This window comes from Rattus norvegicus, chromosome 8 (genome assembly GCF_021556685.1).
Source record: "Rattus norvegicus strain SHRSP/BbbUtx chromosome 8, alternate assembly SHRSP_T2T, whole genome shotgun sequence".
Classification (NCBI taxonomy): Eukaryota; Metazoa; Chordata; class Mammalia; order Rodentia; family Muridae; genus Rattus; species Rattus norvegicus.
Genome location: NC_141541.1, coordinates 79,530,853 through 79,549,707, shown reverse-complemented (window position 1 = coordinate 79,549,707; position 18,855 = coordinate 79,530,853). Strand labels below are relative to the sequence as shown.

Here is an 18,855-nt window from a genome sequence, read left to right as displayed (position 1 = left end):
CTCTCTGTTACTCTTCCTGGTATATGCCAGGCTAGCTGGTCACCAAGCTTCAGGTTTCGAGATTCTCCTGTCTCTACCTCCCACCTGGAGACAGGAGCCTGGGTACAGGTATGTGGTACCAAACCCAGCTTTCTGTGGGTTCTAGGGATCAGGTCCTCTCACTTGAGCTGCGGGTGCTTCAAACACTGAGCCATCTCGCCAGCCCTGGGACATCTTGTTTGATACTTTAAAGGAAATGATAGATAGATGAGACCCTCCAGAAGGGTCGCAGCAGCAGCAGCAGCAGCAATGACAACAACAACAAGACAATGAGGGCTCAGCCTTCCTTCTTCCTTCTTACTGCCCTCAGCGATTCATAAAATTCATCTCATCATGTTGTGTTCGGGAAATGGTTTGTCACAAGCTTGTGACTCAAACTGTGACTTTTGGAACTTCCAAATAATCTTCCTTAGAAATCACACCTCTTTGTTGTTGTTGTTTTTTTTTTTTTTAATCATCCTACCCTAAGCTTACTTTTCCCCCACTTTTGCAATCATGATTGCAAGAAAAAGTTTTGTTTGTGCTTGGCTATCGTATTCTTTCATCAAGAATTATTTTAGCATGAGTATTAGAAGAATAAACAGAGTTGGCAGACATAATAGCATTATGGCCTTTTGGGGAGAGTGTAGAGACATTGTCTCACAGGACCAGACAGGTAGATGAGAATCTCTTCATGGTCTCTACCTCCATGTGACTCTCACGGGATCCTGGGATCACAGGTAGGCACCACCATGCCTTTGTGAGGTGCTGAAGGCTGGACCCAGGACTTCTGTATATTAAGTAATCACTCTACTACCAACTGAACTCTATATCCAGGGGACAATAATCTTGAGCAGTGGTTCTCAGCCTTCCTAATGCCACACTCTTGAATACAGATCCTTGTGGTGCACCCCTCAACTATAAAATTATCTCATTGCCACTTTATAACTAATTTTGCTACTGTTATGAATCATAATGTAAATATCTGTGTTTTCCGATGTTCTTAGGCGACCCCTGTGAAAGGGGTTGCAACCCGTAGGTTGAAAACCACTGGTCTTGATGGAGCGTCTCAACATAGTGTGATGTGTAAGGACTGCAGCATTTGGAAGTATTTGAAAGGGCAATGGGGCTCAGTGAGGGGCGGTGGGTGCTCGAAGCAGGCAGAATTTTAGTTCAGAATTAAGAACAGATGGGGCTTGGAGAAGCAAATGAAGCGAAAGGCACATTGTGAGCAGGTATGTGGAGGTTGGAGTGGCAGGTTCCAGTTCCAAGAACTCAAAGATGCTGGCATGCAACACTGTAGACCTGTTTGGGGCAGAAGTGGGGGGCGGGGACTCCATGGGACAAAGCAATGGAGAGCCCGGATATGCAGTGATTTTCTTGGGCAGTAGAGAGACTTTGGAGTACAACCATAGCCGGGCATCTAGCTCCATTAAATAGCTGGAGGATCACGGGGACTCTGGGCAGAGGCTATAGACAGAAGGTTCAGGAAAGTCTAAGAACATTGCTGTGGATGCTCGAGGAGGGCAAGCTAACTCCAGAATGTTTGGCTTAGTGGCTTAGTAATAGAGGGACCCACCTCACACTCCAAATAACCACCAGTCTGCCCTTTTGAATGGTTTCTATCTTTTCTATTGAAACTTTCTCTTGCCCTCAAAGGCATTAAAAAAAAAAAAATCTGCTAATGAAACCAGGACTCGCTCTGTTATTGTCACAGTCCTACCCAGAGCAGTAGCACACACATAAAAATGAACTTTGGAAAGACAAGGAAAACAAACCAAACCGACTTGAAGCTTTGCAACTGCCCCTCCCCCACATTTGCTGCTATGGTAGAAGCAACAACACAAAAAACTATTTCCAAGGCCTGACCTAAGCATTTCCCCCAGCCCCTGCTTGTTATTGCCAGGAAGTGAGTTCATGGTTAAGTTTGTGGACTCAATTATTCGAAATCACTGGCTCTTAGCTTCCCTTTTGCGTTTACATTGAAAACAGTTCCTGCATTTGCATTTATGATCTCCCTTTGCTGTTTGAATGGCGCTTTTCATTAGCGTCTAAACCTTTATTGAAAAGCCCCATGAAGCAAGCCTGAGGAACGATTGTTGTTGTTCAGTGGAGGGGGGGAGTTGAGTTTGAGAAGCAATGTGTTCACTTACACAACCATGAAAAGAGCTTTCACACCCAACAGAAAAAGCAACAGTCTGATGATTTGACACAAACATATTAGACACTAATAGATACAGAGGCCAACGTATTTAATGTGTGTATGTTTCCTTTCTCCATGTATGTGTAGTGTAGGAAGAAAATAAAAATACCTACAATAGATTCCTTCTGTCTGCTATCCAGTTTCAGAATTATCAAAATGGGACAGACTGCCAGGCACGTGGTACAGAAATTAAGATCATAGACTCTGGGGCTGCACGACGCTCACCTTTTTAACCCAACCGGCATGCTATGAACAAGCCAAGCCACCGTGCAGAAGACAATCGTAGGCACTCTGCTCTGCACTCCAGTGACAGCCTCAGTGAGCAGCCAGTACCACCCACAAGGCAGACATGTGAATGCTCCAGTTACTTCCAGTGGAGCAGAAACGAAATGCCCTGCCAAACCTGCCTGAACCTAGGATTCATCCACAACACAAATATGATCTTACGTCTTAGGTAGCTCTGCAGAGGTGAAACTCAATGCCCGCATGGTCTTCTGACCTTCCAGTCGATTATGGACTGAGTCCAGCAGGCAGTGAGTGGGTTAGGATGATGAGAGGATGCCTGGCGAGGACACTTCTGAATATGAGTAAAAGGTGAAAGAGGGCTTGGGGGCACAGCAGGGTGAGGGTCCCAGAAGCCACTAAGAGCTCACCTTTCCCTCTGTCCCTCTCCCTCAGCCTGTAGTGTGATTCACAATGTCCCTTCCTGTTGCTTCCTCCAAGACAATTTCAACATCTAGGACAGAATGCTTACCAGAGTGAAATCAGACAGGTCAGAGGTCTCTCTGGACACATTCAAGCCAGTCCACACTTTTTCTGTTCCCGCTGGACCTACACTAGGAGTTGTGCAGCAGAATCATAACCAGGGAAAGACTCATTTTATTTATTTTTTTTATTGGTTATTTTGTTTATTTACATTTCAAATATTATCCCCCTTCCTGGTTTCCTCTCAGAAAACCCCCTAACCCACCCCCTCCCCCATACTTCTACAATGGTTCTCCCCTACCCACCCACTCACCTACCCATCCACCACCCACCCACTCCCGCATCATTGTCCTAGCATTCCCCTACACTGGGGCATCAAGCCTTCACAGGACCAAGGGCCTCCCCTCCCACTGATGCCCAACAAGGTCATCTTCTGGTACAAATGCACATGGAGGGACCCATGGCTCCAGCTGCATATGTAGCAGGGAAGGACTCTTGTTTGGAGAGTAGCAGCCGCTTCTGCCCTGGTTGTCTGGAGTCGCTCATCTCAGATGACAATAATATCCAACCCTACTTTCTGAGGACGACGCTGATGCTGTTCACTTAGTTCAGAAGTTATACTCGGCATTCGATTGGCTTCAGATTACAAAGACAAAGGCACAAATGTGAGTTTAGTTTGGACAGTAGCAATGATGTGGATCCTAGGGGGGAAAGTTAGGCTGTGGAATGGAGCTCAGAAAGGGAATTAATACACTGCTATTGTGGCTTGATTTACCATTTAATATAGACTATGGCACTAAGGCTGTGGATCAAGTCAAAGTCTCACTTTCGATGTGCATGTCAAGGGCTTCCCTCCAGAGGCCAAGCACTTGTGCTTCTCCTAAGTCCAGTAATTTGCAAACAAGATGGGTGGACAGTGGTACTCAAAGACCACCAGTTTATACTCTGTCTTCTGCCTTTGAGGGGGGGTAAGCTGAAATCACCCTGTGTGTGCTGAATGTCTCATGTATAAATTCTATTTCTCCAATGGGCCTCCTAAGACAACCTCACAGAAGTTTGATAGAACCAGTTCATCACTATGAAGAAGTTATTTGTATATAATTTTTACACTCCTAAATTTGGAATCTTCTTTTTTTCATCCCTTTGAGGAGTCTAGACCATGGTATGAGCTTACCTGATATATAAATTTTCGGGGTTGGGGATTTAGCTCAGTGGTAGAGCGCTTGCCTAGGAAGTGCAAGGCCCTGGGTTCGGTCCCCAGCTCCGAAAAAAAGAACCAAAAATAAATAAATAAATAAATTATAGGCAAAATGTTTACATTGTACACACCTAGTAAGATTCGTTCATCTGTAACCTGGATGTAGCCTTGCGGGCAGCCAGAGCATTATACTTGGAACTGTTTGGTATCTAAGGAAGTTTAACTCAGGACTTGACTTAAATCGTACATGCATACACAACTCCTTGTTATCGTGAATGCATATTGCATTAGGCAGTGCTCATGCCCACTTCCTTAATGAGTTGTTTTGTCCTTTCCTTCTAGGTCCTTGGATGTAGCTCTATTGCCCAAGCGGTCCTCAGTCGAGAACGTTTTGGCGGGATCATCACTATCAATATTGGATTTGCATCGGCAGTCGTGATGGCTCTCTATGTGACATTTGGTATCTCTGGTATGCAGTAGAACTTCTTATCACAACTATTAACAACCAATGTGCTAGCAGGATTGGCCACTTTGCATGCTTTATTTATTACATATCAACAATCCTGCAAGAATATGTATTGGTCTCTTTTTTAGAGATAAACTTTAATACCAACAAATGGTGAGTGGCTTACGCAAAGGCAGGGTTAGCACTCACACCTAAGCCATCCTTGGCAGCTGCAGTATATTGTCCAGAAATCAGTATTTTTTACTTTATGAATCTCATGCTTGGAAGCCATTTCCCAGATACGCTTGTGGATAGCTAAGCAAAGGTCACACCAGCAGAGGCATGTCCCTGAACCTTTTATCAGCTACAATCAGAGAGGCCAGGTCTTGTGTAAGATCCGCTTGCTCGATCTTCCTGACAGTGTGTATCTGAGCTAGAAAACGTTAACCTAGTTCTTCCCTAATGGCCAGGTTGATAATGGCCACCTGCAGGGTTTTGCAAGGCAAAATGCTGGGAGGCTATTGAATGTAGTCTGGAAACTTAGAGACTGGAGGTAGTACCCAGTGTTTTGAGTCATGGAGATTCCCAGGTGGGTACCAAGCACTAAAGCAAAACTGGTCAGAAGAGGGCATTGAGACACTGTACTCAATGCATGTTAGGCACTATGCTGGGCCTGGGACATCCTTAGTCATCTCTCTTTCCCTTATAACGACAGTCTGTTGGAATGTGCTATTGTCTTCATATCCCACAGAGAGAGATGGGGCTGACAGTGTCCTTAAATTGCTATAAGTCCTGCGTTTGGCAAAGGGACAGAGCAACATTGACCCTCAGTGGTCTATTAGGGGCAAAATTACTCTGAGAAAAGGATCCTTAAGGGGAGCTGGCTGGTCTTGTGGTAAATATGCCACTGGAATGCTGAAGAATGACGCCCAGACTCCCTGAAGCCTTGTGGGGTGTGATACTGCCAATGATCCTTTACTGGATGACAGCACGCACGTTACAGACCCTTTTGAAGACTCAAGAACGACCAGTGCATGCTGGACATGAATATAAATGTGATCCCATCTTGGGGTCATTGACTGATAGAGTCAGTGGCCTCTCACTCTTAAGTATAAAAATTCTACTATAAAGGAGTTTTAGCATCTTGCTCCATTGTGAACATGCCAACCATACCTAATTATGTAGCATGCTACTCAAAGTATGTAGGTTACACACACACACACACACACACACACACACACACACACATGTCATTGAGGCCAAAAGTTCTCTCCTTTTACCATATGGGTTTCAGGGACTTGAACTTGGGTTGGTGGCAAGTGCCTTTACTTTATCCTCTTAGGCATCTCAGTGGATCACATTGGTAACTACTTTTAAAAAATATATATTTATTTATTTATTTACTTAATGTATATGAGTACACTGCAGCTGTCTTCAGACACAGCAGAAGAGGACATCAGATTCTCTTACAGATGGTTGTGAGCCACCATGTGGTTGCTGGGAATTGAATTCAGAACCTCTGGAAGAGCAGTCAGTGCTCTTAACCACTGAGCCATTTCTCTAGCCCAGTAACTACTTTTGATGCACATTTTGTAAACAAATTAATTAGAAAAGCAGAATAGCCTTGCTAGAAGACAGGATAAGGGTAAGATATCTATCGTGGAATTGTGCAAGGATGGTGAGAAGGAGTTTGCCTTGAACAGAATCTTAGAAGAGTTCACTTAGCTCACTCAAGATCCACATGGTGGGACTGTTGGACTCCAGCTGTCCTCCTGGGAGTGGGGTTTGACGTAGAGAATATGATCATTAAAGCAGCCTTGCCAGAACCAGTATTTGAGGGCAGGACTCTCTGACCCTGGTGCCTCATGTTCTTTCCACTACACTGCTCTGGCCTTGGCCTCTCTTGTCTGGAGGGAGGAAGTTCTATAGCCCATCTGGACTCCAGCCATTGCTCCTCCTCCATTTCTGAACCTCTGGTTGCCCCTTATCCCCTTCTTCTCACTAGTTTTCAAAGCTTCCTCCTAGATCTACCCTCTCTGACATCCAACCAGCCGACCCTAGATATCTGCCATCTGCATTGTCTTAACAAAGCCCCTTGATGCTTTCCTTATATAAGATGCCTACCAAGTGGCTGACATCACTTGAGACCGGAGGCTAATTAGGTCTTCAGAGTGCTTGCCAGAGATTTCACAGTGTAAACCTATCTGCAGGAAATTTTATCTTAGAAGAGAGCTTGTTCTAGAAGCCTCATTTGGCAAGGCACTCCTGAGGGATGGTTTTCATCAGAGGTGATTTTTTAAGTATCCCTTGTCCTTCTACAGTGAGTGCCTCCAGGCTGTCTGCCTTAGATCATAGGGTCTACCCCATCAGTGAGGATCAGCCATGTCCTTTGTCCTGTCTGGTGCCTTCACTCATCTGCTATGGTCAGAGATTCAACTCCTCTAAGCTCAGAGACTCCTCCAGGCTCGGAACTTCCTCTCCTCTGAAGTCTAGAAATGGAAGGCGTTTCATTTGGTCTGTAGGCTGTTATTGGATCCTCTGCCCATCTTCCCTCGCCTGCCCTGTGTTAACTAAATGACTCTCCATGCAGCCACGGGAAGAAAAGGAACAGATACAGCCTGGTTCCAGGAATTTCCCATCAGCCTCTGTGTTTGTCCAAATTCCTCTTTCCAACCTTCCTACTAAGCTGGCTTCTGGAGCCCATAAAAGCAGACCCCATAGATAAAGTACTTGTGGCTACCTTTGTGGCTTAGCCGTCAAAATCCATTGTCGCCCTTGGGCTAGAGACTCTATTGGGGCTGGGCTTCTCGAGCTATGCTTGACCATGGTTCTGATGAGGGCCAGGGTTCAGGATTATCACCTTCCTCATCATCACCATTGCCATCATCAGGAGCTGGCATCTTTCTTGTTCACATCCAACCGGAGCATCCACATTTCAATGTGCTCACTTTGAAAGTGAATTCGGTCCCTCTTCCACAGGAAATGCCATCCATGTTCTTCAGGTTCACCTAATTAATGCTTCCCTATCAGTCTGTTATAAGGGAGTGTTAGCATCCTGCTCCATTGTGAATGTGCCAACCAACCAATCAGAGCTTACCACACCTAATTATGTAGCATGCTACTCAAAGTATGTAGGCTGCCTGGTGGTAACTATTTTTTAAATGTGTGTGTGTGTGTGTGTGTGTGTGTGTGTGTGTGTGTGTGTGTGTGTGTCTGTGTGTGTCTGTGTGTGTCTGTGTGTGTGTGTGTGTATACCCCCACATGCATCTCTGACATGCTTAAATGTGAATGCACTTAATTTTCAAGGCAGATACTTTTGCTTTTAGATTTATTTTTAACTATGTATGTGGGGAGAGGAGGAGGATGTGTGTGTAAGTGCACACACATGCAGAGTCCAGAACAGGACACTGGAGACATTGGAGCTGAGTTACAGATGTTTTGAGCTATCCACCGAGTGGGTACTGGGGATCAAACCCGAATCCTCTGCAATATGAGTTCCCAACCACTGAGCTATCCCTCCAGCCCCAAGGCAGAGAAATCTTTATAAATGAGCTAAAGGAAGTCTACATGTGAATTAATGGGACTTGGCTTTTAAATTCAGGTAAAGTTGGACTTGAAGTTTGGCTCCACTACTCACTGACTGGAGAAAGCTCCCGTTTCTCTGTTTGTTCACCAGTTAACTACAGCAGAGTCTGCCCCATTAGGTTCTTACGTCTAAATAATACCACAGCGACAAGATCTGGCAAATCACCCAGTAAATATCGCAGCTGAGTCCAAAGCCACATGGGAACATCTGTGGCATTGCACAGAGCAAACCTTCTCTCTGATCTTATAAGTAGCTGGGAATCAGGAAGTTGATTTCGTTACCCATGGCTTGGGTTGTGTTAAAGGAGCCGTTGCCACATTTCTGCGTGAGAAGAAACACACTGTTCACACAGAGGGACCTAGAAGGATGCATTGTGACATGGCAGTCACCTCTAGAACAGGCACAAGGGGACCCACCAGGACAGCAGCTTTTCCCAGCGCTAAGAGTGGCTTTACAGCCTCTAGGCATGTGCTAGAGAATTTGTTAGATGTGTATTTAAACCTCATCCATCTTACTGTATATTCACAGTCATAGTTTATGACAAGTTACTTGTGTTCTTTAACTGACAGCTAAAACTCCACTTCTAGGAAAATGATCTACTTACACCAAGTGTTTAAATGTCCGAGTTCCTTCTCATACAGATAACTAGCTGAAACTGTGTTTAATGATGCCGCAGATTATTAGTTCTCCCTCGCCCAACACTCACCCGTGTCTCTGTTTCCCTCTCCCCACGCCCACTCTCTGGCCTGACTGTCTCCTCTTCCTTGCAGGGGGCCACATCAACCCAGCTGTGTCTTTTGCAATGTGCGTCTTTGGAAGGATGGAGTGGTTCAAGTTCCCATTTTATGTGGGAGCCCAGTTTTTGGGAGCCTTTGTTGGGGCTGCAACGGTCTTTGGCATTTATTATGGTGAGTCCTGAACCTGAGTCCAAAGATTTGGAGGGCTGGTGGGGCATCCTGTGAGAGTCTGAACTCTTGGCAGCCGGCTGTGAGACAGAGCAAGGACAGGAAGCATCGTGACAATGGGGCCACTTTATGAAGCCCTTTTTCTTTTTCTGTCCAGAGCTGAGGACCGAACCCAGGGCCTTTCGCTTGCTAGGCAAGTGCTCTACCACTGAGTTAAATCCCCAACCCCTATAAAGCCCTTTAATAAAATCTGTGAAACTGTTGTTTTTTTTAATCTAAAGATGTTCGTGTATGTTGGGTTTGTTTTTTTTAACTTGTGCATATGTCTGCGCACCACTCGAGAGTCTGCTGCTCACAGAGGCCAGGAGAAAGGAATCAGACTGGAGTTATAGACCATTGTGAGACAGATACCATGAGGGTGTGGGAACTCAGATCCTCTCTGGAAGAGCAGCCTCAGTTCTTAACTGCTGAGCCACCTCTCTAGATGCCAAACTATAAATCTTAAGGAGGGGTGGCACCTCTTATAGAGACTAATTTCAGGTCCACCCTGTACTGCAATATGAACATAGGCAGTTGTGAAAGCTGTGGCCCTGTAAATATCTAGAGTAGGCATTAGGGAAGATGCTTTTGGAGAAGAACAGCCAGAGACAGGCTGAATGGGAGCAAACAGCCAGGGTGTCTGCCCAGGATCCCTCAGGAAAATGTCCCCCCCGCAATCACAGGCCCAGGACTGAGCTATGGCCATGACAGTTACTAGCTCAGTGACTTAAATCATTTTGGAATGAAGCAAGGTGGCACATGCTTGTAGTCCCATCGCCCTAGTGGTTGAGGAAGGATGGATGGTCAGGAGTTCAAGGTCATTCTCAGCTATAAAACAAATTCCAGGCCAGCATGAAACCTTGTCTCAGAATAAATAATGAGTAAGTAAATAAGGCATCAGACCAGGTAGGTCTCAGTTTCCTCCTCTGGAAAACGAGGGACTCCCAAAGTCCTCAGGGCTAAGAAATCTCAGTGTTCTGCAGCACCAACTATTCAACCCGAGAGGAGCCTCAGAGAATTCTGAGTGGCAAACTGAAGACACTGATAATCCAAACCCTAGGGAAACAGGTTCTACATAGGGGCTTCTCTCCCGTGTCTGTCAGAGAATTAAATGTCTAAGGGAGATTCGATGTCAGACCAGAAACCCAGGGAACCAGCAGCCAACAGAGAAGCCTGTGTGGGTGCCGCCTGTATCAGTGTATGCTGGTTCCCTGGCTCTGAGGGCTCTACGGCCCGTCCATAGCATCTTCACTATCCGGGCACACTGTCTATAAGGAGCAATAAAGAGTATCCGAGGAGCTATGACCTCCTCTTAGCACAAGTTAAAGTCACACTTTGGTTTTAGATCAAAATCTTTAGTCTGAAAATTCCAAGAATCCCCCACAGCCACTCGCCCAAAGAAGATTGGTTTCCAGAACACTCTAAGGATTCTGCCCAAGTTAGGATGAAGCACCAGGCCACCCATGGGCTTTCTGCTTCTGATTCATCATCCCGGGGTTCTCCTGGGGGCGGGGTCTCTAAGACTATCTAAAGACTGCTTGGCTTCTACGGATTTGCTCAAGCCCAAGCATGGGTCTCTCTTCTCCCTTGATTTCTGTTACTGTGATAGAGGAGAGTATTCCTTTCAACTCGCAGACCACGCTGCCTCGCCGAGGGAAGTCAAGGCAGGAACTCAAAGCAAGAACTTGAAACAGGAAATATGGAGGGATGGTGCGTGCTGGCTTTCTCACAGGCTCATTTAGAGAAAGCTTTCTTATACAGCCTAGAATGAACTCCTTGAAGAACACGGTGCCCCCACCCCAGTGGGACGGACCCTCCTTTGTCAATTAACGAGCAGGATACTCCCTCATAGACATGTCCACAGGCCAGCCTGACCTGGTCGTCTCCCAGGTGAGAGTCCCCTCTCAGGTCACCCTAGGCGACGCCATGTTGGCAGTTAAAGCTGACTAGGACACCTTCCTCTAGTCCTTTCCAGAAAACACTAATGTCCCTGAGCTCTGTCTTCTACAGATGGACTCATGGCCTTTGCTGGCGGAAAACTGCTCGTCGTAGGAGAAAATGCAACGGCATTCATTTTTGCAACATATCCAGCTCCATTCATATCCACGCCAGGTGCCTTTGTAGACCAAGTAAGTGAAGAGCCAATGAGGATCTGATTTTGGTGGAAGCACGTGATAGAAGTGGGGATGGGGGGTTGGGCATGAACAGGAATAGGGTGTGTACTGCTGGAGCGTTGTGTGCCTGTCAAAAGGGAAAGGTTGCATTTTCCAGTTAGAGGTGTTTCTATGACCTGAACTTTCTGGGCGGTGATTTGCCCTTGAAGATGCTGATGCCACCAGAAGGGTTCTCAGTTTCCTTTTTAACACACATAGTTGCTTCATATTAGTTGAGGTCCAGAAAAAGAGTGTCTGCCTGTGTCCCATCCTGCAGGACGGTCAATGCGGGTCCAGGGGCGAATGAGGTTCACTTCACTTCTAGTGTCTCTTTAGTGCTCATGGTCTAAGGGTGTTGACTACCAGAGATGGCATCTGTATCTACACTGGAGGACTGTGAAATATGGCGGGGAGCCAGGGTGGAGTCAGGAATCTGCCCTGTCTCTCTGTAAGCCCTAGTTTCACCTGACTCTCAAGGGGGCTAAGTGTCTTGACTAGATCAGTATCTGAAGTAGCGCCTGCTGGGTTTGGTGGCCACACACTTGTAATCCCAGCCTCTGGGAAGCAGAGGCAGCAACATCACCACAGTTTTCAAGCCAGCCTGGTTAATATGGAAAGTTCCAGGTCAACCAGGGCTGCACGAAGAGCTACAGCTGTATTGGTTGGTTTGTGAGAAGAACCACATATCCTCATCATTTTCTTTTCCACTCTGATCACAAAGTAAATCAGGACACAAACATTTACTGATCTTTCCCTGGGTAATCAGCCCCATGTCCGGAGCCTGAAGAATTTGATACTGAATGAAAACGGCAAAGTTCCAAGATCCAGAGTCCGAGTCCTTAAACTGAAACGACATTCCTGTCGCAGACTCCCTGAGTGGTTTCAGCAAGTTACCGAATTTTTTTTTTTTTTAAGTTTCTGATTCTGGGGCTGGAGACATGGCTTAATGGATAAGAGTGCTGGCCGCTCACAGAGCATCTGCATGAGGGCTCCTGACCATCTGTATAATTCCAGTTCCAGGTGATCTGATGCCCTCTTCTGGACTCCACAGGTACTACATGCATGTAGGCACTTGTATTATATATATATATATATATATATATATATATATATATATATATATATATATATATATATATATCCATTCCATTCCATTTGGATAAATATCATATGGATGAACATCGGCTTTTGTCAGGCTCATTGTAAGAGTTAAAATAATAACATGAGAAATATATGTTGTTAGCAGTGTCTGTGAAGAAATGTAGAATGTAGTTGAACAGTGTCCACAGAACAAAGAGACAGCCAGATGTGGTGGAGCACGCCTGTAATCCCAGCCCCCTCCTGAGGAGTTTTTTTTAAAGAGCAATGTAAATAATTAATATTAACACAAGGCTATGGCATCCCAGGGACCCTGTGTGTCCTAGGACTGGAGAAAGAGCTGTAGTGGGAAAGACAGCGAGAGATAAAGCTGCTTAAAGAAGGAATGTTGCCGCCATGTGCAATGGTGTAGGCATGGTAGGCAAGGAAGTAATTGAGTTTGAGATTCCTCCAGTCCTTTCCGGGTGTCACACATGCTTCTGTGAAGGGAAGCCAAAGCCATCTCTATTACACATGCAGTAAGGGAAGTCAGAGACCCTGGGCCGAGATAAGGTTTGGGGATACGGTAGTGGGAGAAAGACATGAGAGAATCCTTCAAGGAGCTCACGAACCAATCAAGTGGAAAAACAGAACCAGTGCGATGAGCACAGCCATTTTCCCTACAGAGAAACTTGACGGAAGTGTAGGCGCCTGTTACTCTTGAAGACGTACGTTTGACTGGGCTCTGACCTAGAAGCAGAAGCACCGAGTGAGGCCAGCTCCACTCTCTCGGCCATCTGTTCCTGGAACTCTGTCCCCACTCTCTCAGTCATAGCGTTGGCACATTCTGTAGCCTCCTCCTGAGCTTTCTTGATGGGTTGTTTCCTCAGAGCAGTGTGTTTGCATTTGTGTTGCAGGGCGTACACTGCTAGCAACAGGATGCTGAATCTTAGGCGCTTTGATCCCGGACTTCTTCCCTTCTTTAAGGGCTTTCTGATGACATATTGGTGGACACTGCCTTCTTTAGAAAAATTGAAAAGCTTTCAGGTTCTGCTAGCTCTTCTTTTGGGATCTAACAGTCAAGGCACAGTAGTATCTGTCAGCCCAGAAACATTCTTATCTCCTTTTTCACAATAACCAACTGACAAACACTCCCTCCAGCACCTACGATGCACCCTGAACAGACTTGTTTTGTCTCTCCAGTTTTCCTTGGTCTATAACAAGAATGCCCCTTACACAATAGCAGGCATACTTTGCTGCAGGTCAAACCACCTTGCCTCATGGGAAAAGCTTATTATTCCTACCACTGATTCAGAGCACACATCCTGGGCCATCCTACTGGTGCTGTTTAGAGATTTCTGTGTCTCTGTAGTAAGTTTAGTGATAGACACCCTGTAATGTAGCCGCCTTTTCCATTACCAATGTTTGCTTAAATGGCTTCCAGTTTCCATCATGAGAAACCATAGATACATTTTAAAAATAATTTTCCATAGTTTGGATTATTTCTGTGGAATGAGTCGGACCTATTGAATTGTATGCGTGAACTTGGATACGTTACCACAGGCTTACCTTTCAGGGGCATGGCATGTGTTAAGCTTCACTAGAAAAACCCGGAAGAATGTGTGTCCTCTAACTCTGCTACTGTTTGTGTGTGTTTCTTTGTTACAAAGCAGATTTCCCTTCTCCTTTCATCACTGTGATTTTCCCATTAAGAAACTTCTGTCCATCCGCTTTGCTTGTTCGTCCGTCGCTTTCCCACTTGCTGTCTTTACAGCCAGTCTAAACCAGCCCCTTGTCTCTCAGTGTTGCTGACTAGCAGCTTGACAGACAGTGTGGTAGCTGAGGACCAGTCTCCTCTGCAGCTGAGACAACCGCACGACCTTTGGCAGGTACCAAATCTGCAGTGGACGACTCTGTCAGTGTCTGCTTCTAGCTGTCTGTGGAAGGAAGAGCCACACGGCTGTCCACTCTGTTGGTTGTCTCTAGTTTCACTTTTTATTTTTTTTTTAAGGTTTATTTATTTTAGGTGGATGAATCTGTGCACTACATGCTTACAATGCTTGTGGAGGTCAGAAGAGGGCGTCAGGTCCCTGGAAACTGAAGTTACAGATGGCTGTGGGCTGCCGTATAGGTGCTGAGAACTGAGCCCATGCCCTCTGCAGGAGCAGCCACTGCTCTTAACTGTGGTGCTGGCTCTGGGTTTCAGACCCCTGTCATTTTCATCTCATAATAGAACAGGTGACTTTGAGTGAGCAGAAGACAGACTGAACCATGGAACATTTTCCCCCCACTCCAGGTGGTGTCTACCATGTTCCTCCTTCTGATCGTCTTTGCCATGTTTGACTCCAGAAACCTGGGTGTCCCCAGAGGCCTGGAGCCTGTTGTCATTGGCCTCCTGATCATTGTCCTTTCCTGTTCTCTCGGACTCAACTCTGGCTGTGCCATGAACCCAGCTCGAGACCTCAGTCCCAGGCTCTTCACTGCACTGGCAGGATGGGGGTTTGAGGTCTTCACGTAAGTACCAATGGCAGAGCAGAGAGAAAAGGATGGACGAGTGTTTCAGGAAAGAGGACTGAGCTATGACTTGGAGACGTAGGAGCATGTGGACCAGAGAGCAGAGGCTATGGACACTCTGGTTAAACGTGAACCATTTTTATTATACAACTTGGCTACAGATTGACTTTGTGACCGAGTCAAGTCTAGAATCAATATCTGATGTTGCCCAGGGACTCCTGAGAGTTCTCTCAGCAGAGTTTTATTGGGCACTAACTATGCAGAAGTCACTGTGATAGAGAAGGACATTTCCAAATCAGCAGGCACACTAGGATTTGGGAAACATGTTTGGTGTGTTTACAAGGGCAACTGGTCAAAATTAACTGGGCATACCATATAAGATGAGTTGAAGACAGAGATTAGAAGGATAAAATCCATGCCCCAAGGCATGGCTGCGTGTGCCTGTAATTCCAGCAGTGGGATATCCAGAGAGCTTGCTGGCCTCTGGACAGCCAGCCTAGCTGAAAGGGAAGCTTCTACTTCAGTGAGAGTCCCTTCTTAAGAAAAATAAAGCAGAGAATATAGGGAGAGAATCTATACATGGGTACCTAATATGGGCTCCAGACATACCCTCACACTTGAGTATACACACCCACAGACACAAAGACACAAAGACACAAAGACACACACACACACACACACACACACACACACTTGTGTACATGTGTACATTCCTGGCAGTCTAGGAACATAGTGTAAATAATGGGTACCGTGTGTGTGTGTGTGTGTGTGTGTGTGTGTGTGTGTGTGTGTCTGTGTCTGTGTCTGTGTGTGTGTGTGTGTGTGTGTGTGTGTGCAGAGACAGGACCAACATCTGAGCACCTCCACTTAGGACTTGTGCTTCTGACATGATGTGTCCAGCTCGAGATAAAGCAGACAGGATCCCACCGATGACAGGAAGGGTTGTATCTTTGCAAATATCTTAGACTTACTGAGCCTTACTAAAAAAGGCTGCTACAGGGATAGCATTCTTACCTCCAGACCTTCTGGAAAGGTCTCTTAAACCCTGAGGAGAAAGCAGCCACCTTTTACCTACTTCTCACAGCAGGACACATCTGAATTTGTGATTTGGGGATGGAGTGGGGGTGGGGTGGACCCTGAGACAGTGGTGGGTCCAGCTACATCTTGCACAAAATAAAGAGTGGCATCTGGTGGCTGCTGTGCTCTCCCATCCAATCTACATTGGTAACCAAAGACAGGACAGTGTCCCCCCCTAGTGACAGGCTCCTAGTGATGAAAGGCACTGGAGCTCAGACACCTTCTAGACTGCCCGGGATTGAGACCAGCTCTTCTGGAGACCAGGACCGAGCTCTTGCTTTCTGTTTATATCCTCTATTGTCCCCTCTGGTCAAAGTCTGCTGCTGTAAACAAACCAGGTATGAAGGCTGTAATCCATCCAAGTTTGAGGGAAGCTTGAGCTACATAAGTTCCAGGACACCCTGGACTGCAGAGTTTGACCCTATGTGAAACAGACAAAATCTGCTCTAAACAAAACAGCCACAAGGGACAGTCTGGTTATCAAGCTCAATCATGGCCTCACTAGGACTCCAGAATCTAGTGAGAATGCTGTGAAATCCTCAACGGCACCCGTCTGCACCTCCTGCCCTCCTGCTTTCCCTGGACTATTACAAATGTTTGTCACTCTCCTGATTTTTAGAAATAGTTTTCCCTGACATATACGTCTTTAAATAATATACTTTGTATGCTTTGTTTTTCCCGAGTGATCGTAGAAGCCGCTCCTGTGGAATTGCTTAAATAGATTTTCCTTCTTTTTTGAAACAAATCTTACAAGGCCACCACTATCTCCTGGAGCCACATCTTTGCTAGCATGTGCACACCCTCATGGTGGTGGTGGTGGAGGTGGAGGTGGTGGTGGAGGTGGAGGAGGTGGTGGTGATGGTGGTGGTGGAGGTGGTGGAGGTGGTGGTGGTGGTAGTGGGGTTCTGCAGGAAAAGGGTGAACACAACACACTATTTTACAGAGTGAAACCTTACAGAGTGCACCTGTGGGCTATGCCATGAAAGATATGCATGGTTTTAGCCATAGTTCATAGGTAATTTAGGAGATAATTCACATACTGCTTTAGACTTCCTTCATTCACTATTTGGTTGAACTCACTATTTGGTCAGCATTAACTCAAGAGTTCTGGGAATTTTCTCACATTCTGAGTTCCTCCCTTTTGTTTCATTCATAACCCCCAAGCTTCATATCTCACAATATAGGAAAGACAGTTACAGAATAGCCTCTCTAGAGGCCCTCAAATTTTGGCCACGGATTCATGAAATCATATATATTTTTAATGCATTACATTTTACTGGAGGGAGTGTATAGGATGGGTGGCGGGTGTACACACACCACTATGTACCTATGTGGGTCCACACACCACTATGCACCTATGTGGGTCCACATACCACTATGCATGTATGTGGCAGTCCAAAGACAGCTTGCAAGAGTTGGTCCTCTCCTTCCAACAACATATGAGTTCTGGGGATAGAAGGCAGGTCATCAGGCTTGGCAGGAAGCACTTTACCCACTGAACTATCTCATTTGCCCAAGTACCATGTTTTCTAAAAGGAAAATAAATAGGGTACAATCATTCCCTGGTGTCATTAGGACACAGGAATGGTCCCTGTTATCAGGTATACTGTGTAGTCCAGGATGGTATTGGCCATGCTGCAGTGGATGGGCTTATAGTCAATTATCAAGTCAGGAGAGGTATGGACACAAGAGTGAAAAACAGGATGGAGATACAAAGGTGACTAAGACATGTCTCACTGGTTTCTTGTTTGCTTTCAGAGTTGGAAATAACTTCTGGTGGATACCTGTCGTGGGTCCTATGATTGGTGCTTTCCTGGGAGGTCTTATCTACATTCTTTTTATCCAAATGCATCACTCGAAGCTCGACCCAGACATGAAGGCAGAGCCATCTGAGAACAACCTAGAGAAACACGAGCTCAGTGTCATCATGTAGTGGGATGGCCAGATCTGCAGTTACCGTTCATCCAGTTCTTTCTTCAGAGAAGATGTCACCTGTGTGCCTATGCAGACTTGGGGCGGGGGAATCTACCTGTCTGCTAGTTTTCTCTAGCCAACTGGGACAAAAAAATTACAAAGGCATCCGTGGAAAACTCCACCAGTCACCCCTCCCCAGAATAGCACTGACTGTTTATGATGGGTATTTGATGGAAGTCCTTACTCCTAGGTGATTGCTAAGAATTTTGAAACTTGACCATGTGCTTGGCTGGATAGCCTCAGAGACCTTTTTTTACCCTGTATGAAATTGTGTCATCAAAGGCTCTGTCTTCACAATCTATAAATACAACATTCTAAAACTGAAAGGCCCGTGGTTGTGCTTAACACCTATGAAACGGGAGCAAAGGGTTAACACTCTACCGAGCTGGGCACCATCACTACATAAATACTGATATTCTCCCAACCTAGGGCTATAGAAAGCAGCAGAAGGCAGCTGGGAAGAACACGGTGGCATTTAGAAACCTCAGGACACAAGATAAATTTGGGGAGCTAAATGGCTTTCTTTTTAATGGAAACCATTTGTCAGATTAATCTCTTGCTCCTCTGCATTTTAGATGGTATCAATTAATTTCCAGGTCTTTAAGTCTATAATAACCTAAAATATGATTGTAACCTTGGTCGGGAAAAATACATCGCTCTGTCTTTTAGCACAAATGTGTTTCCCTAATGGCTCACTCGAGGAGAGACCTTTTTAATAGTCTGTGGCTACACTTGCCCCTGTCCTCAGAAGCCCAAGATAAAAGCCAGTGGAAGCCAGCCTGGTGGACTAAAGTTGGAGGTAGACAAAGTCCCTAGGACAAAAGGATGAGCTCAGGCTTTCAGACTCCCAGACACTTTCACACATGTTATCCAATTTGACCCCAACAGCAATGGTCTGAGGTAAATGACCACAGCATTCTTTTCAAATGAGAATCTCACGTAAATTGAGTTGAGCAAGCTG

At 45.8% G+C, this 18,855-nt stretch overlaps 1 protein-coding gene across 11 annotated transcripts in view; it reads left to right on the top strand.

The window, feature by feature from the left end:
- The window catches only part of Aqp9 (aquaporin 9), a 46,080-nt gene extending 27,860 nt beyond the window's left edge, over nt 1–18,220 (top strand). For all 11 annotated transcript variants that reach the window (XM_087563589.1, XM_087563594.1, XM_087563590.1 and 8 more), the window contains 5 exon segments: nt 4,467–4,593; nt 8,926–9,063; nt 11,110–11,228; nt 14,626–14,843; nt 17,679–18,220. In XM_087563589.1, the coding sequence (XP_087419715.1) occupies nt 4,467–4,593; nt 8,926–9,063; nt 11,110–11,228; nt 14,626–14,843; nt 17,679–17,853 (777 nt within the window). In that variant the 3' untranslated portion in view covers nt 17,854–18,220.
- Nucleotides 18,221–18,855: the final 635 nt, after the last annotated feature.